This window comes from Anopheles cruzii, chromosome 3, assembly GCF_943734635.1.
Source record: "Anopheles cruzii chromosome 3, idAnoCruzAS_RS32_06, whole genome shotgun sequence".
Lineage (NCBI taxonomy): Eukaryota > Metazoa > Arthropoda > Insecta > Diptera > Culicidae > Anopheles > Anopheles cruzii.
Window position 1 is genome coordinate 61015026 of NC_069145.1, and position 27847 is coordinate 61042872.

At 51.1% G+C, this 27847-nt stretch overlaps 1 protein-coding gene across 1 annotated transcript; it reads right to left on the reverse strand.

The window, feature by feature from the left end:
• Positions 1–55: 55 nt before the first annotated feature.
• LOC128270728 (uncharacterized) lies at positions 56–18206 on the reverse strand. The gene is made up of 12 exons (XM_053008142.1): positions 18047–18206; positions 10716–10959; positions 10164–10638; positions 8838–10033; positions 7175–7346; positions 6751–7081; positions 6475–6546; positions 5512–5834; positions 5197–5328; positions 4796–4855; positions 4600–4731; positions 56–3717 (listed from the first exon to the last, which is right to left on the reverse strand). The coding sequence occupies exons 1-12, from the start codon at positions 18196–18198 to the stop codon at positions 56–58; spliced, it is 6951 nt and encodes a 2316-aa protein (XP_052864102.1). The 5' UTR covers positions 18199–18206.
• Positions 18207–27847: the final 9641 nt, after the last annotated feature.

Here is a 27847-nt window from a genome sequence, read left to right on the forward strand (position 1 = left end):
GGCAGTAGTAGTAGGTGTTGGCAGTTGTTTCCTGCTGTATCCTTCGTTTCGCTTTCTACTGTAACTTGAACTGTCTGATGGCAGTGTTGCGGTGCGGATAGTCTTCGACTGGGCCGGCGAGCAGGATGCACGGGGACCGGTTGTTGGATGCCCGCGATGGTGGCCGTGATCCTCGGGGCGACTCGGGTATCTCCGTTTCCCGTACTTCCGCCAGTCGCGGGACGTTTTTGTTGCTGAACACCCGCGGACAGCGGGGCGACCAGGTGCCACCATTGACCATTCGCGGATCCTTGCGGGGCTCGCGCAACTGGTGCTCGGGTACGGTACGGAACAGCTTCACCATACCGGCACCGCCGTCGGAGCCGTTGTCTGGGTATCCGCCGGTGTTCCCCAGGTCACCGCTGTTCCACGTGTCGTAGTAGTCGGCGTACGAGTGCGGGTACTCGGCCTTGAACTCCTGCGGCGTCAGCGCCGGCGTGGAGTCGACCGTGGCCAGGTTGTCCTCCGTCGAGCTGATCGTACCGTTCGACTCGAGGTCCTCCTGCAGGATCTTCAGGGCGGCGGCGTGCAGCTTCTCCAGCGGCAGGTTGCGGAACAGCCGGCCCTTTTTCTTCATCAACAAACTTTGTACTAGCTCTTCGGCAAGCTTCTCGTTGTGTAAGCTTCCTGATACAGGAGACGTCGATGAGGTAGATGACGACAGGCTGTCGTTGCCGGACGACGACTGCTTGCTGATCGGCAACGTCAGACGATCGCGTCGCCCATCGGTCGCTGTAGCGGCCGGGGCCATGTTGGGTGATTCCAGCTTCAGATCGCCGGCTACTGCCGGTACTTTATGCGTACGCTCACTTTTCGCCCCACCAGAGGACGCTGGACGGTCCTTCAACTTGACTCCTTCATCTCCTGCTCCTGCTTCGTTACCTCTAGCCTCTTCCTCGTCCTCACTATCACCGTTGTTACTTTCGTCCTGCAAAAGCTTGAATAACCTGGAATGTGTGGCCGCCCGCTGGTACCGTGTCATCTTGCGCATCTCCGGGAAACACTCGGAGTCCGTCTCGACCTCCGAGATGTGCTTGCTGATGTCCGACGTGACGCCGGAGTCGTCCTCCGCCTCGGACTCATCGTACGACAGCCGCTGTTGCGACGGGGGTCTCAACCGGTTCCCGGCGACAGGCGTTGGCGTAGCGCGTACCTCCTGCGCACTGCTCTGGATGGCCTGCGTTTCAAACAGCGATATTCTCTCCTTCACCGACAGCTTCTTATCTTTATCTAGTTTGTCACCGGCAGCCTCGGTCAAACCATTGCACAGCTTCTCTTCGACTCCATTCTCTTGTGGGTCTGAGACTGCGTTCTGCTGCTGGTTCGCTTCCCGCTCCAGTTCGAACTCTTCCTTCGACGTGTTGGACGTCTCGTACTCTTCACTGTCCTCTTCACTTTCCGACTCGGAACCTTCCTCCTCCTCACAGTGGGGCTCAGTGGTTGGGTTTCCTAAATCGCTGACAATCGCTACCTGAGGCTCCTGTAACTCTTGTTTCGTGTTCTCCACTGCCCATCTATTGTTATTCTCGTCCATTGCCAGGGCACTCGACTGTTTGCTGCGGCTTTCGTACAAATCTTTCACCAAACGTTCGTTTTCCTTCTGCCAGTACTCGAGCGAATCCTGGAACTCACTCTGCTCCCTTGGAGCCACGTCACTCGGCACCGTCTCCCGTGCGCTGTGCTTCCACGGGTCCACCGCTTCTGTGGGAACATTTTCCGCACTCCAGAACTCGGTCATGCCCGTTGTGCTGCCCTCTTCATCATCCTCGGCGGCACTCTGCCGATCGACACTTAACTCTCGGCTGCTGCTCCACATTTCTCGCGAGTACGACCGTACCGGACGCTGGTAGTCGTCCTCGTCGTCACCGATCTGACTCCAGAAGTCTACCTCTTCCTCCTCGTCCTGTTCCTGGTCTTTGGTTACTTCCGGTTCCGCAGATTCCAACGGCTCATCAGACTTCCCACCGCAGGAGCTAAGTTTGGGCTTTAAGGGCAACGAAACCGACACCGACACTTCGGAAGCTTCTTCGTAGTCTATTTTGAACGGAGGATTCCCGGGCTCATCGTGCTGGGCTGTCAGCGCGTGGCCAGCGGCACCGGACCCCCGCTGGTCGCCTCCGGACTTGCTCTTGCTGGTCAGCGAAGGAATCGTGATCGTAACCGTAACGTCCGCACTATCGGCTGCATCCGTCGGGCTGGTGCGTCCGTCCTTCTTCACGTCCGTGTCCGTTTCGTCCGCACTCCCGCTGTCGGACTCGCTGTCGGATTCTTCCGTATCGCTTTCGTCACCACTGTCGTCCCGGTCGGTAGCTTCCGGTTGCGGTGCGCGCTTCGGGTTGGTCATCGTTTCTTTCGAGTCCGTGATTTCGCTCTCTCCGACGACGAGCGTCGCAATGTCCTCGTTGTTGGGTGACTTGCTGAACGACAGCTTCAGCGGAAGGCGCACCGAAACGAGTGACCGTTCCATGTCGGCGTCGTCCATCCGATCGATGTCGTCATCGGTTCGATTACCTCCGCTCAGCGCGGCTTCTTCGCCGTCGTCGTCCAGATCGTTGGCCAGCGTGGAGGAGCAATCGCTGAGCGTGGAGCTGTTACTACACACGCTGGCCCTCCGGCTGCTGGCCACCGTTGACTGGCCGCCGTACATGCTCTCCTCCTCAAAGATCACACTGAGCTGATGTGGCAGGTGCTCCTCGGTGGCGGCGGCGGCGGCCGCGGCGTCTGCCGTCTGTGCCGTGTCCTCTTCTTCACTCTCCTCAACGTCTTCCTCCTCTTCGTCCTCCTCGTCCTCGTTGTCGTCGTCTTCCGTTTCCGTCGCTGCCTTGCCCCTTCCGGCGTGCCCGTTCGAGCGACGCTGGGTGCCTTCGTCTTCCGAGTCTGAAGCCTCAGACTGAGACGAAGGCACCGACGACGAGGTACTCTCCTCGTAGGTTCGGTACCGCTCGTTCAGCGGACTGCAAGGCGAACAGCGGACCGTCTGACCGGCGACGGGTGACAGGTCGGCGAGGCGCTCGGACAATCGCTGCATGCTGGATCGCGACCGAACGAGCGGGTGATGGCCGCCGTCGGTAAACACTTCGCCGGGCACCGAGTGCAGCTCGCCCAGCTGCTCTTTGCGCTGCAGCAACTCGCTATCGGAACAGCATCCGTCATCCGTTGTCGCCGGTGTCGGCGTTACGACTATACGCGGCGGTGGCGTCGTGATGACGTACGTGTGGATCGCCTCGTGAGGGATCGCCTCGCAGTAGGCCGTCTGGGGCTGCTGCTGGCTGATCTGGTAGTACGGAGGCGGCGTACACGGGGAGCACGGTTCTTGTGCGTAGTAGAAATGGTGCGGAGACATGTAGCCGCCGTAGTAACCGCCGCCGCCGCCGCCGCCACCGCGATCGTACAGACCCGGTGGAAGTGGTGGCGGTGGCAGCGGCGGCGGCGGAGGCGGATGGCCATAGTAATAGCCCGGGACGGCATGGGGCGGTGGCGGTGGGTGGTGGGGATGGTGCGGGGGATAATACTGGGGGTTAGTGGGATCGTAGTAGTGGTGCCAATTGGGGGTGCAACAGTAGTAAGTGGGTTGCGGCGGATAGGGGTAGGGCGAGTACCGAATCTCTGTGCCGCTGCAGTGACGCTGCAGCTTGACACTAGCATGGCCGCCCTCAGTGTCTGAGGAATTTGGATCGGCTGTGAAGAACGGCAAAATGAAAGAAAGAGAGAGAGAGAAAGAAAGAGGAAAGAGAAAGAGACAGAACATTACGATGAATGAAGAATGGATGGCGATGGCGAACGAGAACGAGTGGAGTGGCGTGGAGGCGGTCCCGGCGCATCTCCCCATCAGCTGGAGAGATTCCACGCCGCGGGATTCGCCCGAGTTCCGAGTTCCCGAAACTCCCCGAGGAACGAAACACAGAATGGCGTCGGCGCCGAAACCGATCTGAACTGAGCGGAATAGAAAGGTGGCTTGGCTTGGGATGGCCAAGGACCTCAGGCAGGAGCTCCTGAAGAATTCGGTGGTGCCGCTGATCTTGAGCATCAGGGGGCAGAATAATGTCCGCTACTTTCAACACAAGATGCTAATGCTAAATTGATAGATCATTTTTGGTGGGAAGGAAGGTCAACTTTGAAGAGCTTTGAAACCACTAAGCGGTAGCTGGCGGCTTCCAGGTGTGTGTGCGGTTTACGTCTAACACCACCTGCCTGCGTGTGTGTGTTACTGTGTGTGTGTGCGTGTGTGAGTTGGGTTGAACTGGGGAGATGTGAACCTGCCTTCAAACAACACCGATAGTTGGGTCAGAAGATCGAAAATATCACACTAAGTTAATAAAACCAAAAATGTAGATTATATTCTGGATGAATGGTTTCTGGTGAACGAGTATGCGTACGCAGTCGCAGGTATTGGCTAAGACATTGCAAAACGTCGTCGGGTTTCGGCCGGCGGCTGTCCAGAACTGGTACAACCCCCCGCGGGCCGTTCTGTCATCGGGAAGCCATCGAATGAAATGACTCACGGGGTAAAGCCTAAGCCACCGAGTATCGAGATCGCAGCGGGGAACTATGAACACTTACCTGGCGCGTCGGTCATCGCCTGCAGCATCTTGAACGATCGGCTCGGGATGGAGCCACCGGTGTACTTCTTTGGTTCCTCCACCGTTTGCTCGCTCGGTGGGACGTACGGTTGCGACTGTTGATTTTCACCGTCTGCGAAGCAGTTGCAGTTGTAACTAACAAGGTAACAATAATTTACTGCACTTTGGCAACATACCTGATTCGTTGCAGCTTGGCCGGCTCGGTATGAACATTTGTTGGGCACGATTTCCAGAGCCTATCAAGAGAATTGGAGAGTTGGAAAGTTCAATGCTGCTGAAGTCATTCGGGATGCTACCAAACCATAAAGCTCAACCCAAAAGTATGTACACTATCGGCGGAAGCAGAACGAAACAAAAATTGCAACACACAAACGGCCCAGTATGTACAGATCATAACCAATAAGTGTGGGAGAATCCAAAAAGAACATACAACAAGACAAAACATAGCACAGCCGAACACAGAACGTATAATACAAACAGAAAACGTGAAACGAAACTAAAGAAGAAGCATACTAGAAATAAACGGTCTAACTAAAGCCGCCCGAAGGGCTCTATATATACAACAACTTGTTCGTACCAGTAGTGCTTTGGTTCGCAGCCTGACCGCTCATGTCGGTCATGTTCTGCAGATACCGGAACGCTTTGGACGGTATGGCGGCACCACGGTAGCGAGGATCTTCTTCGTTATGGAGATAAACTTCTCCGTCGACTAGTGGCAAACATTGAGGCACATTCATTCATTCGGAGGTGTAGGTACACAAGGAGGTAAAACAGACCGAGACGGGCAAGTAAAAAACATGAAACATTATTACATTACCAATTAGCGTGGTTAGCGTTTCGAGTTTCAACGACCGCAGCGCTGGCCGCGTTTGCTGCCGCGTCGGTACCGTACCTTGATTTTTTACTCTGTTCATCAGCGCCTTATCTTCGTTGCTGAGCTGCAATCGGCGCAGCTGCCCGTCGCCCAGATCCTGCTGCTGCTGGCCGCCGGTTGGGGTCCTGGCGTCGGCCCGACCACCATACGCCGGCTTCGCATCGGTCTGATCGCCGGCCGCTGGCTGTGGCTGGGAGCTCGGCTCCTTGCTTCCGTTCTTCGCGGACTCCCCGGACTCATCCAGGGTGTCGGTAATTTGCTGCAGCACTCGGAACGAGCGCGACTGGTTCGGGGCGTTGTTACCGTTCCAAGCCTGAGCATTGTTGCTACTGCGTGGATCACTGAGGGCAAACAAGAGTGAATTGAACCATGATGAGTGGATTAGCACACGAGTTTCGTCTTCGAATGGGATGGACGTTTAGGGGATTCGAGCTGAATCAGGAGTGGAACAGCGGACATACAACACATCGGATGTCGAACAGTTACTGAGCCACAATGGGGTTATGATTGTAATTTTACTAACGAATTGGCGATCAAGACCGAACAGTCTGCATCCGGTTCCTACATGCTAGCCCTGTCTGGTTTCTACATCCAGCCTCCTTCAAGGAAACGCCTTTCCTGTTCCGTTGAACAACAAACGAAACGAAACGAAACCAAGTATGGAAACAGCACACATCGCAATTGAACGTAAACATGGACACGTAACAATGCAAAACACGGCGAATCATGAGCCACAAGCAACAGGCAGAACCGGCGGTCAGAGAAAATGCAAAACACAAGACATGAAAACAACATCGAAAAACATCGCCAGCATCGAGTTCCGAGGTTCGCTTGGCGACGTGTCGCTCTTGCTGGCGCCTTTTCGGGTCTCAACTGTCACACTCAAATGAAACACCTTCCGAACCCGCGTGAGTTGGATGATCTTTTTCGGGCACTGGTGTGTCACCACGGCCGGCCAGAAGTAGGGAGGTTGTGCTGTACCTGAGTCTATTTTTAAGAAACCGAATCTTAGCTTCTAGCGGGATGTCGTGGATGATGTAGCTACGATCACCACTACACGCGTTGCGCGGTTGCGACATTGCGTTTCCGCCCGGTAGGCAAGACCGCAGAAGGTTCAGGGCAGGGGTTGGGCGGAGCGGGGCGGGACACGTTTTGATATTTTAATTCGGTAGGAGAAACAGAAAAATAGGAAGTCAGATATAAGAACACCCGCGGGGGTCCTGGACCTCGAGTTGGAAGTGGCCCTGGGGCCGTTACCTCTGAATGATGGCCGGCGTGTTGGCCAGCGGGCCGCGGGCCGTATGCTCGGCGGCGGTGGCCTCCACCTTGATCGGCACTATGCGCACGTTCGACACACACTGTTGCTGTTGCTGCTGCTGTTGCTGTTGCTGTTGCTGCATACGCTGCTGTTGCGCGTGCATCGGATAATGTTGTGTCGGCGGCAGCGGCGGAGGATAGTGCGGATGGGCGGCTTGGTAGATCGGTTGGATCGGCTGTCCGGTCGGTGTCGGCGGGTAGCTGATGTTGTTGTAGCCTTGGTTGACGAAATGGTTCGGGTTGGTAAACATGGCGGTCGGGGTCGTAAATCCTACACGCCGGGAATGGACAAAGAACAGACAGACAGAAACAGAGTAGATTAGCTCTAGTTGGCCACGGGTAGCAATCGGTGGCAGATCGGTACCACTGTGCGGGGTCGCGAATCCTAGCGGCACCGGGGACTGCATGCTGCTGCCGTTGGCGCTGCCGGGACCGTAGGTTGCGCTGGGGCTGTAGTAAGGGGGTGGCGCAAAGCTGGGAGCCGTCGCCGGCGACTGTACAGGAGACTTTTCGATCTGTATCGGTATGATACGTTCCTAGCGGGTGAAAGTAGATTCACGCAAACAGTAGATGTAGAAGATTGTAGATTGGATCTGAACTTAGAAGTTATGATTTAAGAAGAGCACTCTTCACTGCATTAACATACTACAGGACGAAGGATCACCAGTTCAGGCATACATAAAAATTGAGCGAACAGTAGGCAAAGCTGGTCCACAATTAAACGGGAATAAGTCCAAATGGACGGAGATATTAAAATATAGTCTGAGGAATCTAATTCACTTTCAAAACGGTTGTAGCTGAGTTTATCTGTATCTTGGGTTTCCGTTTGGTTTGGTTTTTGGTTCATCAAAACACTCCAAATGGTTGTTCATGAAAGAAGCTTCAGGATAGTAGTATCCCAAATCGCTTTCACTAGCCGTCCAAAATTGTTTGAAGAAAGGAACAATTTAAAAAAAAAAGGATCAGTTCTCTCAGTTCTCTCCAGCCTTCCACCGATTCAGGCAACCAACTATCGTAAACGCTAAGCCGGCCAAATAATTTCGTTATAACAAACGTTTTCTTTTCCAAAAAGCAAAGCTCGGCCTCTTAGTTATGGCTATGAAGTACTTGGACTTAAGAACATTCTTAAATTATCGATTTACAACTTATTTGGTCCTCCACAACCATTACAACTTTTGAAAGTGTCAGGGCTTCCGTTGAATGTTCTTTGGATCTTGATCCAATTACATAACACATGGGCTGAAAAATCCTGGGCCTAACCCATAAATAACGCTAGTCTTATTAACATTTATCGCTTTTTCAGTCAGTACTAATCTTCAAAAGGAAGCTATTAAAATTTCATTGTATTCTACTCATAAGTTTGCGAATTATTGTGCTGAGAGTTCAACTACTTTTGTTATTTTTATCAAAACCAATTTCGTGTTTTAATGTTGCGCTGCTTTTTGGTGGGAAAAATACAGTTCAAGCGAAGCAAAGGCTTGAAAAGTATTATAAGGACTCCGCTCCATCGAAAACAACGATAAAACGTTGATTTGCTGACTTTAAACGTGCTCGAAGAGACACAGAGACATTATTTGGAACGCAGTTGTCGTCCAAATGAGACGGTAGCCTTAGAAAACATCAAAAACAAAATCCACAAAATCGTATTGAAGAATCGAAAAGTGAAGTTGCGTGAATAAGCTGACATTGTATGAATAAGAAGTAGTGAGAAAACTTGTTAAATTGAACTTCGAATTACTCCCACATCTACCAGATATTCGCCAGATTTGGTTCCCAACGACCACTGGCTATTCGCCGATCGCGATTCGTTAGATCGACGCGGAATGATTGATGAAGAGAAGCCAATTTTGAACGAAATAACGCATTCGCTTTCCTAGACTAGGGACTTTTCAGTCCATGTATTAATAGATCGTGCGGCTCCTTTCAGACACTAATGCTGAGGTCGATTAATCATCGCTTCTGCCAGGAGGAGTACTGTTTCTGATAAGTACCTTATTCTTATTCTGAGTATAAGATGATGGTCGTACCTTTTGCGGTCCTGCTGTGGTCGGTGGTTGCGGTGAGTAGACGGGTTGCGCCTGCGAGTAGCCCTGTGGTCCCTGTGGCGGTCCGTGTGGCTGCTGATAGGGACGGGCCACCGGCATCGTAACCGTGACCGGAGACACCCCAACCGCCGGCCCTACCCTATTCGGTTGCTGCTGCTGTTGTCCCTGGCCACGTAACTGCTGCTGGGCGTAAGGCTGCGGTGTGGACACATCGACCGATGGTCGAGCCGCGTTGGCCGATCCCGGTGCCGGGGCTGCCGGAGCTGTTTGCTGTGTGAGCTGGTAGGACGCTGGAGACGGTCGTGCACCGGTGCCGACCGGTGACGATGCTGTGGCGATAGAATCAACGGATTTAGTACCACTTTCACGGGTCGTCTGTGCTGTCTGGACGGTCTGTGTCTGCTGCTGCTGTTGCTGTGACTGTGGCTCTGTCTGCTCTGACTCTGGTGGTGTGCTAGGCGGCGACTGTGAGCGCCACCGTTCACGCCCGGCTTCGTCGCCCGCTCCCGGATCGTCCCGGTGCACCCATTCGGGCTGCTCCTTCAGGCTATTGTGCCGTGACGACATCCATGGTGGACTCGCTTGGGTAAGGAGACTTTGCTTACTATTGGCGAACACCTCGTGTACGGGCGGGATATAGAGGGACCCCAGCGCCTGGGCGGGTTTCTGTGTGGCGGAGGTAGGGGATGATGCTGACGATGCTGCCACTGTGGATGGTTTCTGTGTTGGTACTTGTGGGGGTGGTGGTGGTGAAGGAGCTGCAAGGTCGGCGCCGGTCCTGACGACGACTGCTGTCGGTTCCGGTCGGCCCCCATTGACGGGTTGTGTAGTGATCGTGATCGTGTGACTGTTGTTAGTGGGCTGACTCTTGGGCACGGGTGAAACGGAGGGCTTGGGAAGCACGGGCGGTGGTGGTGGGGGGGACGATAAGTCTTTGGCGCCGGGTGACGGGGCGGTTGCGGGGCGCGCCGGGGACACTTTGGTCGGGGTGATCGGGGGCGGAAGATTGGCCGGCACCGGACTCTGGCCGTAGACCGGCGGCGTCTTGATCGACGAGCCGCGCGAACCGTTCTCATGCGGTTTAGTTAGATTGGATGGACTTGGTGATCGTTTCTGTGCCAATGGTTCACCTCGTACGGTCAGCTCGTCTGTGCGATTGTGGACAGTGTTTTTAGCAACTGCAATGAGCCATGAAAAGATGCAGAGGTTAGTGACAACACGCTGGCACGACTACTACACGGCGAGACACCGCTACCGTGCTCTTCTGAGTAATCCCAGAATCTCTCAAAACCTGCGTCATCGCATTACCTTCATCGTCCAGATCTCGAACGGGGTAGCTGTAACTGGGTGGGACAGGTCGGGGAATGCTACTACCTCCTCCTCCGCCACCTCCGCCACCGTTGCCACCCTCCTGCTGTTTCTCCCGCCGGTACTCCTCGATCCAGTAGTCGTTCTTGGGCTGCGGTCTCGGAGCCTTCCGCAGGTTCGCCAACGGATTGACGGGAATCTTGATTTCTGGCCGCATGCCCATCGGTGGCGGTTCGAATACTTGTGGCTTCGGTGACTTCCGGGACTCGATCGGTCCGGGCGGTGGAGGAGGCGGGGGCATCGATCGGTTACCGTTCGGCTGCACTACGCGGCCCTGCGTTGGTGGTGGCGGTGGCGGAGGTGCCGGCGGTCCTGTGGGGAACACCTGGAAGGGCATACCCATGGCAGCGGCTCCCAGAGTGGCCGCTGGCGATACTGGATTGTGGCTGCCATTGCTGGCACCGTTACCATTGTTCTGCAGAGTGCGGAGAAGTGAAGTGATGAGGCCAAAGCTAAACGGGTGGGACCTGGAGAAAGACCTGGAGACAGTACCTGAGCCAATGGTGACACCTTGGGCTGACCCGTCACACCTTCCGAGTTGGCGTTTCGCGATATCCGCTTGGCCATGCGAGGTGACTTGATTTGTGACAGATCGATCCCGCCCGGTGTGTAGGTGAAGGGCTGTTTATCCCGCCGCATCATGGCATTCTGGACGCAGGCTGGTGGTTCTGCTGGCAACTGTGCCTGTATCCGCCGGGCCGAGCTTCCAATTGTGGACTGCGGCGGGCCACCGTAGCTAGGAGGCGGAAGAAGAACACATCATCAGTTAGCATCATTCACACAAGAGATCGAAAGAGAAAGTGAGAAAAAGACTGGTTTTCCACGATCGCCTCCATTTTCCCGCGAACCGAAAACCCCAAACGCACGTTTCATTGACCTATTTGGATGGCCATGGCAAACCGATCCATTGGCACACAGATTTCAGAGCGAAATTTAAAAATCACGTCATACGGACGGATGCGCAAAACCAACAAAACATACTCTCGACTTTCGCCTCAACGCTGTGTGGTTTCCATTTTCTCCTCCGGAACATTTCTTATGCAATTAATCTGGGTCAGGAAAATAATGGTCCATGTCAGCGTTATATAAATAAGAGTGATGTCATTTCGGTCTGGTCACCAACCAACTTCAGATCGACTAATGTTACATTGAGTTCTGACCTAAGGTTTTGTTGCAAAAATATTGCGAAAATTATAGAAGAACATACCAAACGATAAGCCGCTTTGTTCAGTTCCTATCAATCCAGAAAGTCACAACAGAAGCTGTGTTTCATTCGCATAATGTTCGATCCCACATCTTTGATGGCTTGAAATAAATAGACGAAACTTGGTTGGGAAGTTTTGATGCATTCATCATATTCTTGTTGGTCTCTCAAGGACAAAAAAAAATATACTAAATATTTAGCCACCTGATAGAATGATGAAGCTACCCAAAAAATGGTAATTCGAACATTTTCCGCATATGTCCCGTGGTTGAATTTATAAACTAACTCTGGCCTCCATTGGTACTGTTTAGAGTGCCCGCCAGATGTACTGCCCCGTGCCACTGTTTTGTGCCCTCATTTTGTTTTGACAACATGCGGCCTCGAGGGCGAGCGTTTTCGGTGATCCTATCGGTGTTCACCGGTCAGCTGACAAAACATTGCGATTTCATCAATATCCGTCAACGCCGTCAACGCTGCATCTGTTGCGGTCCGCCCGACAGCTCCGTCCCATGGGCGCTGTCCCGTGAACGATCATTCATCACGGTCGCCGGCAGGATGCGCCCACGATGTCCTCTGGCGCCGCACGGGGTTCTGCGCCACCTTGAGCCCGTCAACGTCTATTTGGGCAAAATTGGGTTAAGTGCTTTTCGGCGGTGCTCAAAAATCGGTCAACGTCGCGTATCAGTGTGTCATCGGCATCAGTGTCGGCAGCGACAACAGGAAGACCCGATCGATCTGACATTTGAATGTCGATCAGCAAGCAAGATCGCGAAGACAACCCGGCAAACACGGAACCAACTTCTTAGAACTTCTTCTTCTCCGAATGCCACCAACTGTAGCACCTCTGGGCGGAGAAACCCCACTGCAGGACTCTCCACGTTTGCCGGCGCAGCCGCCCGGACACAGAAAATTAAAAATAGTATCTCTGACGGTGCAGTCGTTCGAACCGGTCAGTCGCATTTGAATTGTTGCAGAAGTTTCGTTTTTTTCTGTTCCATTCTCATCACGCTGCCAAAAATTTGTTTCTCGTAAACGATTGTTTCGTTTCCTTCTATTTTTTTATCACATTCACCCGACGGCTGTGGTGAAATTGTTACAAAACTCAAGAACTTCCCGCAGTAGAAAACGTGGCATGTAATTCGGTTCAGTGTTTCCTGCAGCTTAGCAGAGGTCGTAATCAAAAACAACGATGGCAGAATGTAAAGAGTGCAGGCCCCCGCTTGGGGATGAGATCCTCTGATCTCACGTTGTCCGACCACCCCTGAACCCCCGCCTGGTCACCGTTTCAAAGAAGCGTGTTTGAATTGCTCCGTTATTTATGATGCACTAAAACGTGGCTGAAAGCATTCACCCATCTCCCCGGATCTGTGGCCACGGTGCAGCCGGTCCCGCTCCCGCAGACATTACGGCTACAATTTATCGCATAGGAAGTGTAAAGTTTCACACACTCGTCGCATGTGAATGCGCCACCGGCTTCCCGGTGTTCCGCGGAACCAGCGAGTGGGAACATCTAGAACACGCCCGCCGATTCTGCGCGCCGACGATGCAGGCCGACGATTTTTTGAATGAAACTGCATCGGCAAGTGGTCGACCAACGATCGACCGATAAGTGGGACCGCTATTCCCCAGACGAGCGTGTCAAGTGTATTTTGATCACGTATAACACGATTTAAGTGGATCGGCGGTGCATGCGAGTAGCCGTCCGTTTTTTTTTATCGAATTCGAATTCGACAACACGTTTTGAGACGAAATGGCTGTGCGCAATTAGTGAACTCGCGGCCGTTACTTTGGTAATGGCCTGTAAATGTAACATTTTGGGGTTATGGTGGCGCCAGCCTAATGGTTCTATTGTGCGCTAATGGGTATTAAATAGGTCACCTGATTTTAACGCGTCACTATCAGCTCGTGTTTCAATTAGACGAACTGATGGGTGACGGATTCGAACGTTCGTAGTCTCACGATGAGATGAAAATTGAACCATGCCATTAATTATGCCTCCCGAGAATTCCAGTTGATCGGATCGTTTGATAAGTGCTGAAGCTAACTACAAGACAAACATATATTTTCTCTTAAGCTGTATACTTTTGCCCATTTTGTAGTTTTTCAGTGGTTGTTTTTCTCGGATTATTAAAGTGTGTTCTCAAGTACGTTCAATTATTTACAGAGAAAACCACATGCAGTTTGTCTTTGTCTGTAAAGCCTCAAACTCGTACCGTTACACTGCCACGGTTTGAACATTCTCCGTGTTCTAGTCAGCATCCGATAGTTTACATCTTTAAAATAGTATCTAGTTGGTGAACGAATGCCGAAGTTATACTAGGCAGTTCAATAAGTTCGTAGCCTCGATAAGCAAAGGAAAGCAATTTTATGGTTTGAAATACACTTTATTATTCAGCCTTGTACTAAATCTCTTTCAATCATTCGACGATTTTCCAGTACGATATCCTGTATTTTTTCTACGATTTCTGGTCTTGTGTCTGTTTTTGGACGTCTTTGACGTGGATAGCCTTTAAGGCTTGTACGACCACGTTTAAATTTAGAAACACCCCTTTTAATGTACTAATTGAAGGCGAAGAATCATTATACACTTTCAAAATTCATTCATAAATTTCCTTTCCTTTTAAGCCTTAAACAAAATCGAGTAACTGCACGATACTTGTTTTTACCATTAAAAAAAAATACTGCGACACGTCGATACTAAATGGCTTGTAAGCTAAGAATGAATTGACAGATCGAAATAAAACTTCACATAAGTTCATATAAAAAGTATACCAACAGAACAATACAAAATTAGACTCGTAGTAGCGCCCTTATTGAACAGCCCAGTAGTCCCGAAACACACTAAATTATCGTTACACTCTAGCACGCCCTTACGCCCTTACGCCTTCGGGATCTCCATAAATTACCATAAATTGCCCGGTAATTAGACTTGACTTGGCTTTATCAAACAGCCCCAAAAAGGTGCTAAATTTTCTATTTTCTAACCCACGTACCCATGTTGTTACTCAGAGTTCTCTCGCACTCTGCTGCGCGTCCATTTACTTTCTCGAGTTCAAGTTCACTTTGGCTGAAAACTTTCCATCGTTCGGTGACGTGCATACAATTGCATTCCCAGCGCTTGCCCATGGCCAACACACTGGACACATGCCAGCGGCGCCGAGTCCATCATAGCGGACTGCATAGCGGACCGCTCCCGTCAAACGGTCTCGGCGCATGTTTGGACCATGACTAAGTCGCTGGTTATAAATAGACCGACCAACCGACCGACCGGCATGCAAAGGCCCTTTCGACGGGGTGCTAATGAAGGAAAAGGGAGCCCGCCCCCTGTGTTGCACCCGTGCACCAAAACACTAAACACCCGCGGCGATGCCTGTTGTTAGGCCATTCGATCGTCAATCCATTCCCCGCAGTGTAACGATGCAGTTTTGCGTAGGGACCACCAGTTGCCAGCGCCATTCCATCGGGCAATGGGGGACCGGTACGACAAGACTCCTTTTTATTCCTTCCTAAGACCGAACCTTTTCACTGGTTTTCACAGGAGAAAAGCTGTCTCCCGGCGGCGGTCAATAACCATCCGAAAGCAGCCCGTTGATGGATAGGCCGCTGTTAGGCTCCTATAACGAGTGGTCCTTTGTGTCGTCGCTACGCTCGAGGATATCATTACCCGATCGATTGATGTCCGAAAGGGTCCCGCCGACTACTGGCGACTTGCCGAAGAAAGTACGCTTTCAAATTGTTGACCTTTTGAACTGTCCGCCCGCTGGTCTAATTGGCCGCCTGGGTCGCCCTATGAGGGCGCAAAAAGCAGAAAACATAACACGACCCGGGGGTGCGACTTCAGAAACTTCAGTGGGGTCGCTTGCACGCCTGCACGAACTGCCACAAGACTTCGGGGCTTTCTTTGCTCTCCAGGTTGCCTGTTGGATGACCAAACACGGGTCAACACCGTTCGTGTTGTGGTGGTGGTGGCGGCGGGCGAAGCGAAACTCTTAACCCTGTCCGTCGCGATGAGAAACAGGTTCAATATTTAAACCATGACTCATGCCGCCGCCGGGAATGAGAGAATGCACTTAATTCCCGGCGCAGAACGGCGCAGACCGCGGGCGGGCGGGTGTAACTAATTTGGGACGATTTAAATAACACACCTCGTACCTCGTCGTACGGTCCTTCGTTCGGCCGACCGAACCAAAAACGAACCAAATGGAGCACAGTGTGGAGTAGCGCGTTTTTGGGAGTACGGGCAGAACCAAGTCGATCGGATGGGCCTTACGACGATGTGGGCGACGAAAGGGTAACAAACTTGAGACGACCACGTGCGGACAAGGATAGCGTAAACTATTCTGCACATTTATGCTGACTTTCTTTCCCCTTCCTGGCCGAAGATCTAGGACTGGAAGGAAGAAGGAAGTCGTACAACGCAGAACAACATCCTGGTGATGAAATGTGAAAGAAAGAGTCCGATTTGCGATCGCTGAGCGTTATTGGAGCACTACGGGAAGAATAATAAACACATCTTCTCTGCTGCTGCGCATCAACGTTCAAGTCAGCCGATCCTCTCTCTAACTCACCGGTGACCGTGAACGAGCGCGGAACGCTGAACCTGCCATCATCCAAGTATGTACAAACATTTCTATTAACCTTGAAATCTAAGCCGCTTCGTCGCCGTTTGTTTGCAGTTGTGGTGCGAGCGATAAAAGTTCGGCCCCGCGATTCGCACGGCCCGCCTAGGAGACCGCGACTCCACGTCCACTCAGTCCGCGAAGAAATTAGATTTTTAAAAATATCACTCCCCAGCCGCCAGCCAACCGACCGACCGGCTAGGCGGACATCGCGGATCGCCGTTTATCTTCCTGCCCTGCCCGCCGCAGCCGCATAAACGCCCACCTGTTTGTTGGTCCCGAGGCCCCGCTGAGCCGCTCGGAAAGTAATGCGCCGTGACGTGACCTGTGCGAGTGGTGCGATGAAGACTTTCAAAGGGCAATAATAGGACAATTTCCCCATTTACTGGCAGGAGGCGGACCGGTCCGGTCCCGATGCGGACCATAATCCAGGAAACGGGTTCCGGGCAAAGTCGGCCAAGATGCTTGGGTGCTCGTTCGCCCTTCGTTCCGGTAAAAGTCCAATCAAACGTCCTGGCAATGGGATCGGGGACTAGGTAAAACTTCAAACTGGCACAAACTGGGTAAATAGTGTCAGCGTTTCTTTCGCGGATCTACTTTGTCCGTTCTGCTTGCGGTCCCCATCATCGGGTGGCTCAGACACTCATTGACACTGAGCAAGGTAGCGTCAACGCCACCAGAGCCGAACCATATTGGAGGAAGTAAATCTCCGTGTTAACCAGAGAGTGCTGCACATTAACACCGTGACCATGACGTTTCCGTCCGGAACTTGAAACGCAAATCATAGATCACACACACCCGTGGTGAGGTGCACGGCGGTTCGACGGCCGGACCGTGGTTGGCATCATCGGTGACGTCGTCGAGCCGTTTTCCTGTCGCCACTGTCTCCGTAAATGGAGCTGTCAATGCAACCCACGGCCACGGCGGCCCGTCAGCTCACTGGCGCGACAGTGGCCAACGCACCGCGTGTTTTTGGGGACGATGTTTTGATCGCTTAGCAAGTGACAGTAAACAACCGTCCGCGAAGATCCGCGCGCTTGCGGAAGTAATATCGCCTGAGTGTTTTACTAGTCTACTGTTGATCGTAGTCTGTTAGATGATAGTAACAGATGGAGGAAACGACGTCTTCTCGTCGCTTTGAATGACCTCGAAGCGTCCACAGTGCGACACAAAAGTTCTGAAACTAAATGCGTTAGCAAGCAAGTCACACCGCCCTATGCTGTCAAATGACGTTCAATAGCTTCACACGCTTCAGATGGACTCAATTATTTTTAATAACACTGCAACACAATAAAAATAAGAATAACACCAACATAATCTGGTTCAGGGGATAAAACAACAAATCAACAAGATAAGCCAAATAAGAGCCAGAGCAGAGTCAAATAAGTGGATGGTATTACTCTTTATAATAGTCATTCAAATGATTCGATAAAAACGGTTAACAAACAAATAATGAATTGATTAAAAGACGGTTATGATTATAGTTAAACATAAACTCACTCAATTTGTTACAGTTTAAGCAAGTGTTCTCTTCTGAATCAAATAATTGAGAAATAACTGGTACAATTCGAACACATTGGTCGCACTGTGATGTGCGCCGCTCGGCAGAGGATCGCCGAAGGCTGAAGGCAAAATAAGAGAAAATGTTATGTAAACAAATCTTAGCAGACTAGCGAATTTCGATATCTGGCAGGAAATGGCACACATTTTTGCACACCCCTGTGAGTCACCCCGTCAGTGGACAGATGTTGATTCGATACGCCACAAGGCAGCGTCCTTATTTGGCGATAGACAACACGTCTATCCCCTTCATTAGCAAATCGATCGCAACAGCGTGGCGATTCCTTTGAACGGGAAATTTTCAGAGTCAGTGGTTTGCTTCACAAAATGTGGCCCTCAATTTAATTTCGCTTCAGGAACCCGATGATCGTGCCACATCGTGTTGGGCAATCTTTTACGATCGGCTTCATTCACGGTCGCTCGTCGCTCAAATTACTCACTCTACGCCACCACCGAGTGCGAATCCTTTATCCTCCTGCACACGGTACGCCGGGTAGGCTTGCAGCATTTCGTTCGCCTTGCCGTTGTACGAGCCCAGCAGCTCGCGGTACTTCGAGTAGACATGGCTCTTGAACTGCGCCGTCGAGGGCATCGGAGGAGCCGTCGCGCCGGGACCACTTTTTGTCGTAATTGTCGTAATTGTTGCCATTCTGTGCCCTTCTCTACCGGGCGCACTAGTTCACACACTCAACCCAAGCACCCCGTCGGTGGCCGCCCTCTCGATTCTCGGGATCTGTGCGTATTTTGAAGGTTCGTACTGCGCCGTGATGGCCGTTGTCGTTGCGTCGACGGCGTGACGATCCGGACGATCGAAAGTGTTTTGCGGGCAGAACCACTAATTACCCATCAGTCTTCCGGGGGCCACTACACTCTACACTGTGTCGTCAGTCCCGCCCAGAGCAGCTCATGCGCGCCCTTCAGACGTGCGTCACACCAAGGCGATGGCCAACAATCGTCACAACACAAACTGCAGACGGTGCAAATAACACGCTGGCGACAACACTGGAACCACTCACTCACGGCTCGGTTGCGTCTGCATTGGGCGGCTTAAGCCAGACAACTGAACACGACCGGAGTGGAGAGTTAAACGTTGAAGCCCACCGACTTCCAGTGCATCATGCGCCGACGGAAGGGACCCACCGCACAAAAAAGCCCATGTCCGGCGCCCAGCCCGGAGAGAGAGATGCGGTTCGCGCTCCAGCCAGGCACTCTCGCCAGAACTGGTTTTCAGACTCCGTCCGTCCGTCCGTCCGTCCGTGACTGGTCTCCGCCAGGTCTTTTGGGGTCCGTAGGCTCCACAGGCTCCAGACGAAAGAGCACAGCCGAGACGGACGATCCGCTCTGAGCGGGGCTGGACACGCAATGCTGGATCGCAATTACCGCCGACCGCCGGTTCCGTGGACGCGGACGGAATCATCACGCAGCACCTCCGAAGAAAGTGATAAATGTGGAGTGTGCTGTGGGGGGCCCATAAAACAGGTATCTCACATCGGCACTGGGATGCAATTGCATTCCGGTGCCTCTCCGGTCGGATCCACCGTTGCGTGACCAATCCGAATCGGAAATTGCATCTTTCGAGAGAAATTGTACTCCGCGGCACGTGAATGGCTGCGTCCCATTACAACACACGGCTCAATCATAAAGTACCTCTCTCGTTACGCGTGGACACTATTACTAGGAGTACTCGTATCGTATTGTTATGTAGAGATCGTTCGTAACATTTTTATGATTCGATTGCTCCCATTACCAACGTGTCCGTAACGTGTTATGGGAAAAGTTTACCTTAGACAACACTCATAGGGGACAGTTACAATTTGTCAGTATCAATTCTTCAATAGAGATCTCTAATAATACAAGATTTGTAATACTTTTCGGACACGTTTCAGTATATTATATGAGGCTTTATCAAACTGTGGAACGTCTGCGTCTAGAGCCACATTTAGAAAGTATCTGCGGGCCACGATGAGAATCACGCCGCGAAAATGATTACAAATCTAAACGATCAAAAACATGTCCATACCCTTAGACGGTTCCCATCGCTTAAGGCATCGCGCGCCATGGACCAGGTTACGGTTGCTTCCTGTTACCGATTGTCGATGCAGTAACAGCCCACAGCCTACCTTCGTCCCTTTGCAAACGGATGATCAAGATTTGAGACGTTGGACCTGTTCCTCGCACGCTCATCTCCAGCCGCACCTGCGCCGAGAGGAAATGCTTACACCAGCTTCAACGGGCAATCCTGTTTTGTGCATTTTATTTTGCAAGCACCCAACACAACCAGCCGTGTGGAGCTGCAACCGTGCCGCGCTGTAATGGATGGCGGAACAAAATCGTTTATGACATCTTCCCAAGATCTTTGACACCTCTTAAACCGGACCCACAGGCATCCGCACCCAACAACAACAACAACAACAACGACAGCTGTTGCTGCACTCGCCCGGAATGGCAAGTATTGTTTATTACCCTGCGCAAGTGTGTCCGTCCGTCTAATCACTCCTTTGACTTCCGGGAAAATCGAAAGTGACCGCGACGGGGTCGGGGGGTGCCGAAGCGGACGGTGGTGCTGATTAATGGTGGAGTTGATCCGCAACAGCCGTGTAGGCGAACGACCTGCGTGCGTGCGCGCCGTGCCGGTGAGATGACGTGATTGAATCACGGGTTATTTTTGATCGACCGACCGACCACTTCCTGAGCAGCTTCCTGAGCAGCGCCTAGTGCCGTGTTTTGAAGAGTGATGATGGTTCTACCAACCGATCGCGGGACGGGACGGCTTAAAAGAAGTCTAAAGTCTTGCTCCCTCTCGCCACGGAAGTGTCCCGCAGGAGGATGAAAATCGACGAAGAACACCGCCCGCGGAAGCCCGTGGCTACACCGAGCGCAAAGGAAAACGGCAAGAAGCACAATCTGCCAAAACCTGTTGGTACCATCAATCTTCCGAATGGGACACCGTGCGCGACGCAACCGCCCAGCTTCTCATGTCACTCTGGCCGTCGTCGCCACTGGGAGAAAACATGGCCGAGGACCGAGGCAAGAAAAAGTCGTGCTTATTTTTAATCCCCAACCAAGTGCGTTGCTACATCAAACGGCCGATCGCCGGTTTTTTGGTTGAGCTCAGCAGGAAATATGGCCACACACAACAACTGTTCGGATCGCGCTTGTGCGTGAGGCCCACGGATCTCGTGATTTCCCGCAATCAACCAGCGTTTCCGTAACTACTTATTAACAGCACACGGTTGCAAGGAGACAGCTTTCGTGATTACACGGTCTACAATCGGTCAACGGCAAGCAGAATCGTAGTACCTCGATCAGAATAGGAACTCCACCTCTTTTGAATACTACTGGGTTGTTCAATAAGTTTTGGCTGCTAGTAGCCTGAATTTAGTTTTGTTATGTTGGTACACTCTTCATATGAGCGAATGTGAAGTTTCATTTCGATCTGTCAATTCATTCTTTGTTTACAAGCCAAGCAACCTGTCACAGTTTTTTTTAATGGAAAAACAAAACAAAACAAAGGAATTTTATGAACGAGTGATGAAAGCCTGTAAGGACTCTTTACCTTCAATTAGTACACTAAAAGATGGTTTTGAGTTTAAACGTGGCCGTACAAGCCTTGAAGACTATTCACGATCCATGACCACCATGATCCTGAATCGAAACAAGAAACTACAGAGTGGTGTGAACCTGATTCTTCGGCTTCGAAACGAGTTCGTATCCAGAAATAGGCCAAGAAGGTGTTAGCATCAGTTCTTTGGGATGCGAAAGGAAATTTGTTTGTGGATGGTAAAACTGGTAAAACAATAAATTCTTCATCCGGACAAGGACCGTTCGAATTGTTGAAGCATCCACCGCATTCACCAGATTTGGCTTCTAGCAACTTCCATCTGTTTCCAGACCTAGAAAAGATGCATACGTGGAAGCATTTTTCATCAAATGATGAGGTCATAACAACAGCGGAAGCGTATTTTGCAGCCCTTCCAGATTCTCGCTTCATCAATTGGAATCTCGTTGGAACAAATGTATTAATGTTCAGGGAGACTAGACTGTATAATAAAGTGTATTCCAAGTCATAAAATTGTGTTTTTCTTACCGAAACGCATAACTTATTGAACTGCCTGGTAGAAACAATGGACTATCCATGTACCAATGTTGACCAGTTGAGTTCAGCATCACCCGGCACGTTATTCGTGGATCTTAACCCATCTCAAAACGCCTTCTCGTCATGGAATTGCATGACAACGATTCTATTAATATGCGAATAAGTAGAACACCTGTCATCTGGCACGTGCTGCGTACTGCGCGAGGTGGGCGCCATTCGGAATACACTGACTGGTGTAGGCGACTCCTTAACCGGCACCACAAACAAAGCCCGATCGGTACGCGATTTTCAGCTGTTACCGTAAAAGACGCCAATCTGGCCCCGATGAAGCGCAGCTGATCGCGATTGCCGTGGAGGCTTGCTCGAGACCGAGATTATTTATACCACACAAAGAAAACGGCTAATTTATGATGAATTTCGAGCTGACACTGTGCACAGTTCGTCGTCACCCGGCGCTGATTCAAGCGTGTGTGACACATCGGCCGGACGAGATCTGGCGGCGAAGATGTGGTTCACGATAGAGGGTAAACATGGAACGTTCCCCCGCGCATTACTACTGCTTCTCAAACTGCCGGTCGTGGACCTGCCGTAGCGCTGGTGCTGACCATTACTGCGTCGCACAGTGTGCTGAATTTAGCGGAGAAAACAATCTGACCCATCGCTGCCATCACGAATGGCCGGAACGTTTCTCAGACTATCTTTTTTCAAACAAATCCTGGCGCAAACAACGTTCGGTGTTATCTTTCGCTTAAATAAACAAACTACTGACTAGCAGCCTGAGACCAACGCTGCAACGTCTGGCGAATCGCGGGCAAGCATCTGGCTGGCTGTGGATCTTGGGTGAAACTAATTCAAGGAAACCAACCCGCAGTTTTGCGTAAAATTTCCCCAACAGGTGTAGCGAGTGTGATTCAGATACCAATCGACGACGGCGACAATAAATTCGAACCTTCTTTTTACACCCCGAGAAGGTCCACCGGGAAATGTCCACCGCTCTCTGCGGGCCGAGCACTGTTTTGACTTGTGGCCGCGGGCGACAAATGTTATTTTGGCCGGCGGCGAGCTGTTGGCCAGCTCAGGGCCGCTCCGAACACTGTGTCGTTCAGGAAGTGCCAAGCCGAATGTCAATGCTGTCATTTTACGGCCGCAATCGAAGACTTCAGGTCTAGGAAATTCGCCAACAGCAGTTTTCGTGGTGGTCGCATCAAATTATGAATCTAATAACTTTTCAGCCAGTCTGTTGTAGTCATAAAGAGCAAGATTAGGGGGCGCGGTAGTCGCGGCTGACAATAGCGACCGTTTGATTCGTTCGCCCTATGAGACGGAACGCAGAGACTCATCTGGTCCGGCCGTCGAGTTACGTCGAGGGGCTAAATATAGCCGACTTCCCCAAGCGACTTTGACTACTCTTCGGCGAGATGTTTGTGATAATGGTGTGTTTTCGCTACCATCTCCCTTGGTGGTGCCTTGGTTGGTCTCTAAACTCTACGGCACTACGGTTTACTTTCGCTGGGGTTCGCACCCAAACGCCCAGGCTCGTCCTTTGTACGGACGAGTGTCGAGTGTCGAGTGCACGATCAGGATCAACTGCTCGTGGTATTTCGCACACCAAGCGATGGTCACTGGCGGGCAGGGCTACTACGCGATCACTACGGCGCTTCTCGAAGGACCTGCGACTCGCGCGGGTCTAGAAGGTTGCGCACGCTGCGCGAGGTAAGGTCCAATCAACCTTGGCATTAAAATGGGTTCACCACACAACACCAGGTCCTTCGCTGATCGTTGGCCGCACCTTGGCAGAAGGGGGCGCACGTAACTGCACCGGCAGTGCATGAAGTCAATCGAGTCCCGAATGTGTGACATTTACTTACCTTGATCTGTCCATTGTGCTTGCAAGATTCTGCTTCTACAGCCTCCGCGTGCCGGTAGCTACAGAGCTATGCTAGAGAGATACTACGCTCGAGGTTGGCGATCAGTTGCGATCGCGATTAACTCTGGCTCTCTGGCACACACACTCACACACACACACACACACAATGTACAATGTTTCACCGAGCACCACCATTAACCGAGCACCATCCAATTTAACTAAACTGTCATGCACGGGGCCCAGACCGAGTCCGAGACCGTTCTTTCCAAACCCCGGTCGTTCACTTCGATTTCTTATGGTTGATGCACCACAAAAGTTCAACAACTCGACCAACAACAAAAAATGACTGGACTGCTGCTTCCACGGCAACTTACTGTGGGGAGGGGCCTTAACCAGGTGCGCACTGCCAAAAAATGATTTCGTTCTGCTTCAGGATTCACTACGCACGGATCTTACGCAAACGACGTATTTAAAAAAAATGCTATTCACAACTCGTCGCCGCTCTTTTCGTTCCCGCACCGATATAGAACTTTTTTCCGTGAAACCTGCTTCCTACTTAGCCTTGACTGCACACACCGTGCAAGCTCGGTAAACTATTTACTATGCGGCGTATACCCTACGATACCCGTGCCGGAAGCAGTCACTCCAAAGAGAGCTCCTATTTTGTCAGCAAGCTGAGACCACCAGAGCAGAGGTGCTGGGGACCAAATTCCGTCGTTCTGTCAGTCACAGAGCTTAGAAGTTACGCGTTCCATCGTCCAACTCACACTGGCCAGCTTTTCCGACGATCGCCATCGATCGCACGGCGAGGCGAGATCCGAATCCGAGCGGGTCGTGGGTTTTTCATTGCCGGCTGCTGTATATTCATAGGATCGCCTCGGTTGCTCGTCCTACTCGTGCTGCACCTTGCCCATGCCGATGTTTTTCCCCTTGTTTTTCATTTTTCCACCCCTACAACCACAACCCTCCACAACACACCCACGGGAGCGATGGTTTTTCGCAAACGACCATTTCCTCCTGCCTCTGACACGGTGATGTTGGTGTGCCTGTGGCTGTGTGTTGGTGTGACGGAACCCTTCACAGGAGGGTACCCTTCGGTATCGTGGCCCCACAAAACCGAACATCTCAGTGTTTGGAAAGGTCTAGCCACGAGCAGCCGTAGGAGTAGTAGTATTAGTAGTAGTAATAGTAGTAATAGTAGTGAAATAGTCGTCGATGATTACCACCGTGTGCGCCACCGGTTTTGGCATTGATCCTATTTTAGAATCTGTTTCAACCGATGGGTTTCAACCGCAAGGAGCGGCAAACTTGGCAACCGCTCCTGACGTAGACGCAAGGCGAAGGCGCGATGGGTGGCGGCGGCGAGAGAGAGATATTTTTGGCCAGTGGAAAACCCGACCAACACACGCGCACACGCGGCACCGCACGCACGCACCAACCTCCGATGCCGGGCCGGTGGTGGCGAAAGTGAAAATGTCCATCGCCGCCGCGGCCACGCTCACGGCGAGACGGTTTTGTGACTTGTGATGTCCGTTTTTTGGCTCTCGTGCGTCTAAACCACTGTGCGAGGGACCGGACCGTGCAAGGAGGGGCTGTTGCGCTTTTGCGCAAAATCCCCCCCAGAAGATCACCCCGATCTGTTGCTGTTGCCCACGGCCCGTGCATTGTGGCCGGTGCGGTCGGTGCGCAACCTGCGCGATCGCGACCATCGCGGCGCAGTGCGTGCGTGCGTGCACTACAAGTGGCCGCAGCCGCAGGAAGCAGCAGTTTGTTGCTTCTCGGGGTGCTGTGTGTTTAGGTTTTATTTTGCCCCGATTGCCACGATTTCTTCCGTTCCGCGACGATCGACTGACCTTCGGCTTGTGCGATGATGATGATCCGCTTTGCCCACTCAGCGGACCTCCAGAGTACCTCCACTTTCCTGTTCGAGGGGCTGGAACCGCGCGCAGTGGAGGCCGAGAAATGATATTAGGTTTTTTGAAAATTCATAATACGTAAATTTTTAGTACGTACGGACTGCATTGCTAGAGGATCTAAAGTGCTCCTCTACAATTTGACAAAAATCAAATTAAATTTGAAGCATTTAACACACACGCTGACAGTAGCTTGGAGAATCGTCTAATTCAAACATGGACCAAGCCCCGCCTAGAAGACCTTTTCAGATGTAAGCTATTTATGACCGCGCATGTTGGAGATTTATCATGCACTGCGAAATTCGCCGGTACATGAACGACACGATCACGTGTATTAACAATTGTTTACAACTTCAATTTGTTGCTGCGTCCTTGCTCTTCAAAATTTAACAACGATTAAAGTGAAACTCCTTTATTTAGGTTCTAAATTATACTGAGTTTGTCGCCTTGAGAAACATTTATTTACATAAAATTTTTACGACTGTGATTCGTAACTGTTTGTTGAACTTATCAATCTTTCGACATCGATCTGACAATCATTTCTAGAAACCCTCGTAAATTTCTTAAAGCAACGGGCAACCGTACAGTAGAAAAACCAAAGCGAAAGAAAGAAAAGTGATGACGACAAAAAGAACAAATTACAAAACCCACCGCACTTTTCTTTTGCGGCCGAAAACGAACCGCAGCAGCGCTGGGTATCGACGACGACGGTGCGTCTCCGTCGGCGATGTTTCGGCCAACCGCAGGTCAACGTCCTCACGCATTCAATAATTACAAGCGTTTCAGGAAGAGGATTGGCGATGTACTCTATTTATTCGTAGCCTGGTTCTGGCGGTTTTTAATCTTAGTTTTTCTATTAGAACGGCTAGTGCCATACCAGCATCCAACTTGAAAGCTTTCCACTTAAATTGATGATTGGTGTGAATGAAATGTGTTGGAAAATTTCATCGTTGAGGTTGAGTAGATTGTTTTCGAACTAGTCACTACTAACGCTCCTAGTTATTAAAGACATATCCTCAGCTATGGCATGTTTGCGTTTTGGGCGTTTTCGATAAGGTTTTGGGTGGTAATAATACCGTCTTCCCAACAAAGTACTTTTCGTCAGTAGGCTAGAAATGACCAATTTTCTGAAACTAAAGAAAATCTTACGCGATATCTGCTTGTCAAAGATTTTTAGCAACGAATGCTCGAGAATTTCGCTCCAAAATAAACCCATTTTGCCAGGGTCCCGTTTTCAATTCCACTCAATGTGAACTTGGTGCGTTTTAGATACTTTTACGTTCTGATTAGTTATACTACTAGTTTTAAGTCAGTCCTGTAAGTGTTCAATCTTGCTACATTGCCTGGATTTTGCAACAATATATAAATATTAAATAATAATAATAACAATAATATTTGATAATAGTATGGCTTACATAGTAATATCACAATTGATTGTTAAACGGTACAGCTACGCATCTTTTATTTATGAAAAATATAACGTTAATTTTAAGTCCCAACCTGCCTAAAATATCCACACTTGCCTATCAGAGCATCAGCATTTCAATTTTTTTTATTTCGTGGACTTCTACTGTATTATACGAAGGATGGTTTAATATTGAATAGTATGTTAGAAACTTGTTTCGAAAAATCTTAAGTCCCTTCTATGACACTCCCAACGAAAAGTTATCGAAACCTTGTAGCAGCACTGATTACACCAAACTTATCAGCATTAGTTTTGTTTCCTTGTTTCAGTCGTTCAGTTCAACCGTTCAGTCAAATAATCCGCCATATTGGAAAAGGATCCCGCTTGCTCAGTGCTTTGCCATCCCTATACAGAGTAGCTCAGTTTTCCCTCCGCTTTTCCCGACTGAGCAAACCTCAACACACGCACACCGCTACAACCGAAGCGTAGCACCACGTGTATCCTTTGTGGGAAATCGGTTCGTCCTGTCGCGTCCGGTTTGACAGCAGCAGCAACAGCAACGTGTGTGTGTGTGTGTGTTCGCCCATCACGCACACAGCAGCAAACGGTGTCGAGACTAGTGCGGCCAGCGGAAGTATATCGCACATCGGTGGTCAGCGCCTCTTGGACGTCGCGACACAGGAGAGGTGCCTGAAAACTCGCCTCCCGCAGGATGTGGTGCTACTAAAGGCATCCGCACGATCCACCCGCACGGTGTAAAATCAATGGTGAAAGTAGGCTACTGCGAGTGCCCCTAGCAACCTTCCTTCCGTCGGTGGTCGTCGGAGTTTCGCGACCGTTTCCGTGTTCCGCAGAGTGTCCCGGACGTGTTTGCCGTGCTCGGGCGCTGCTTGGATGGTTTGTTGTGTTGCAAAACTCCACACAACACGGTTCTCGGTTCCGGGCCTGAGGTTCCGGGCC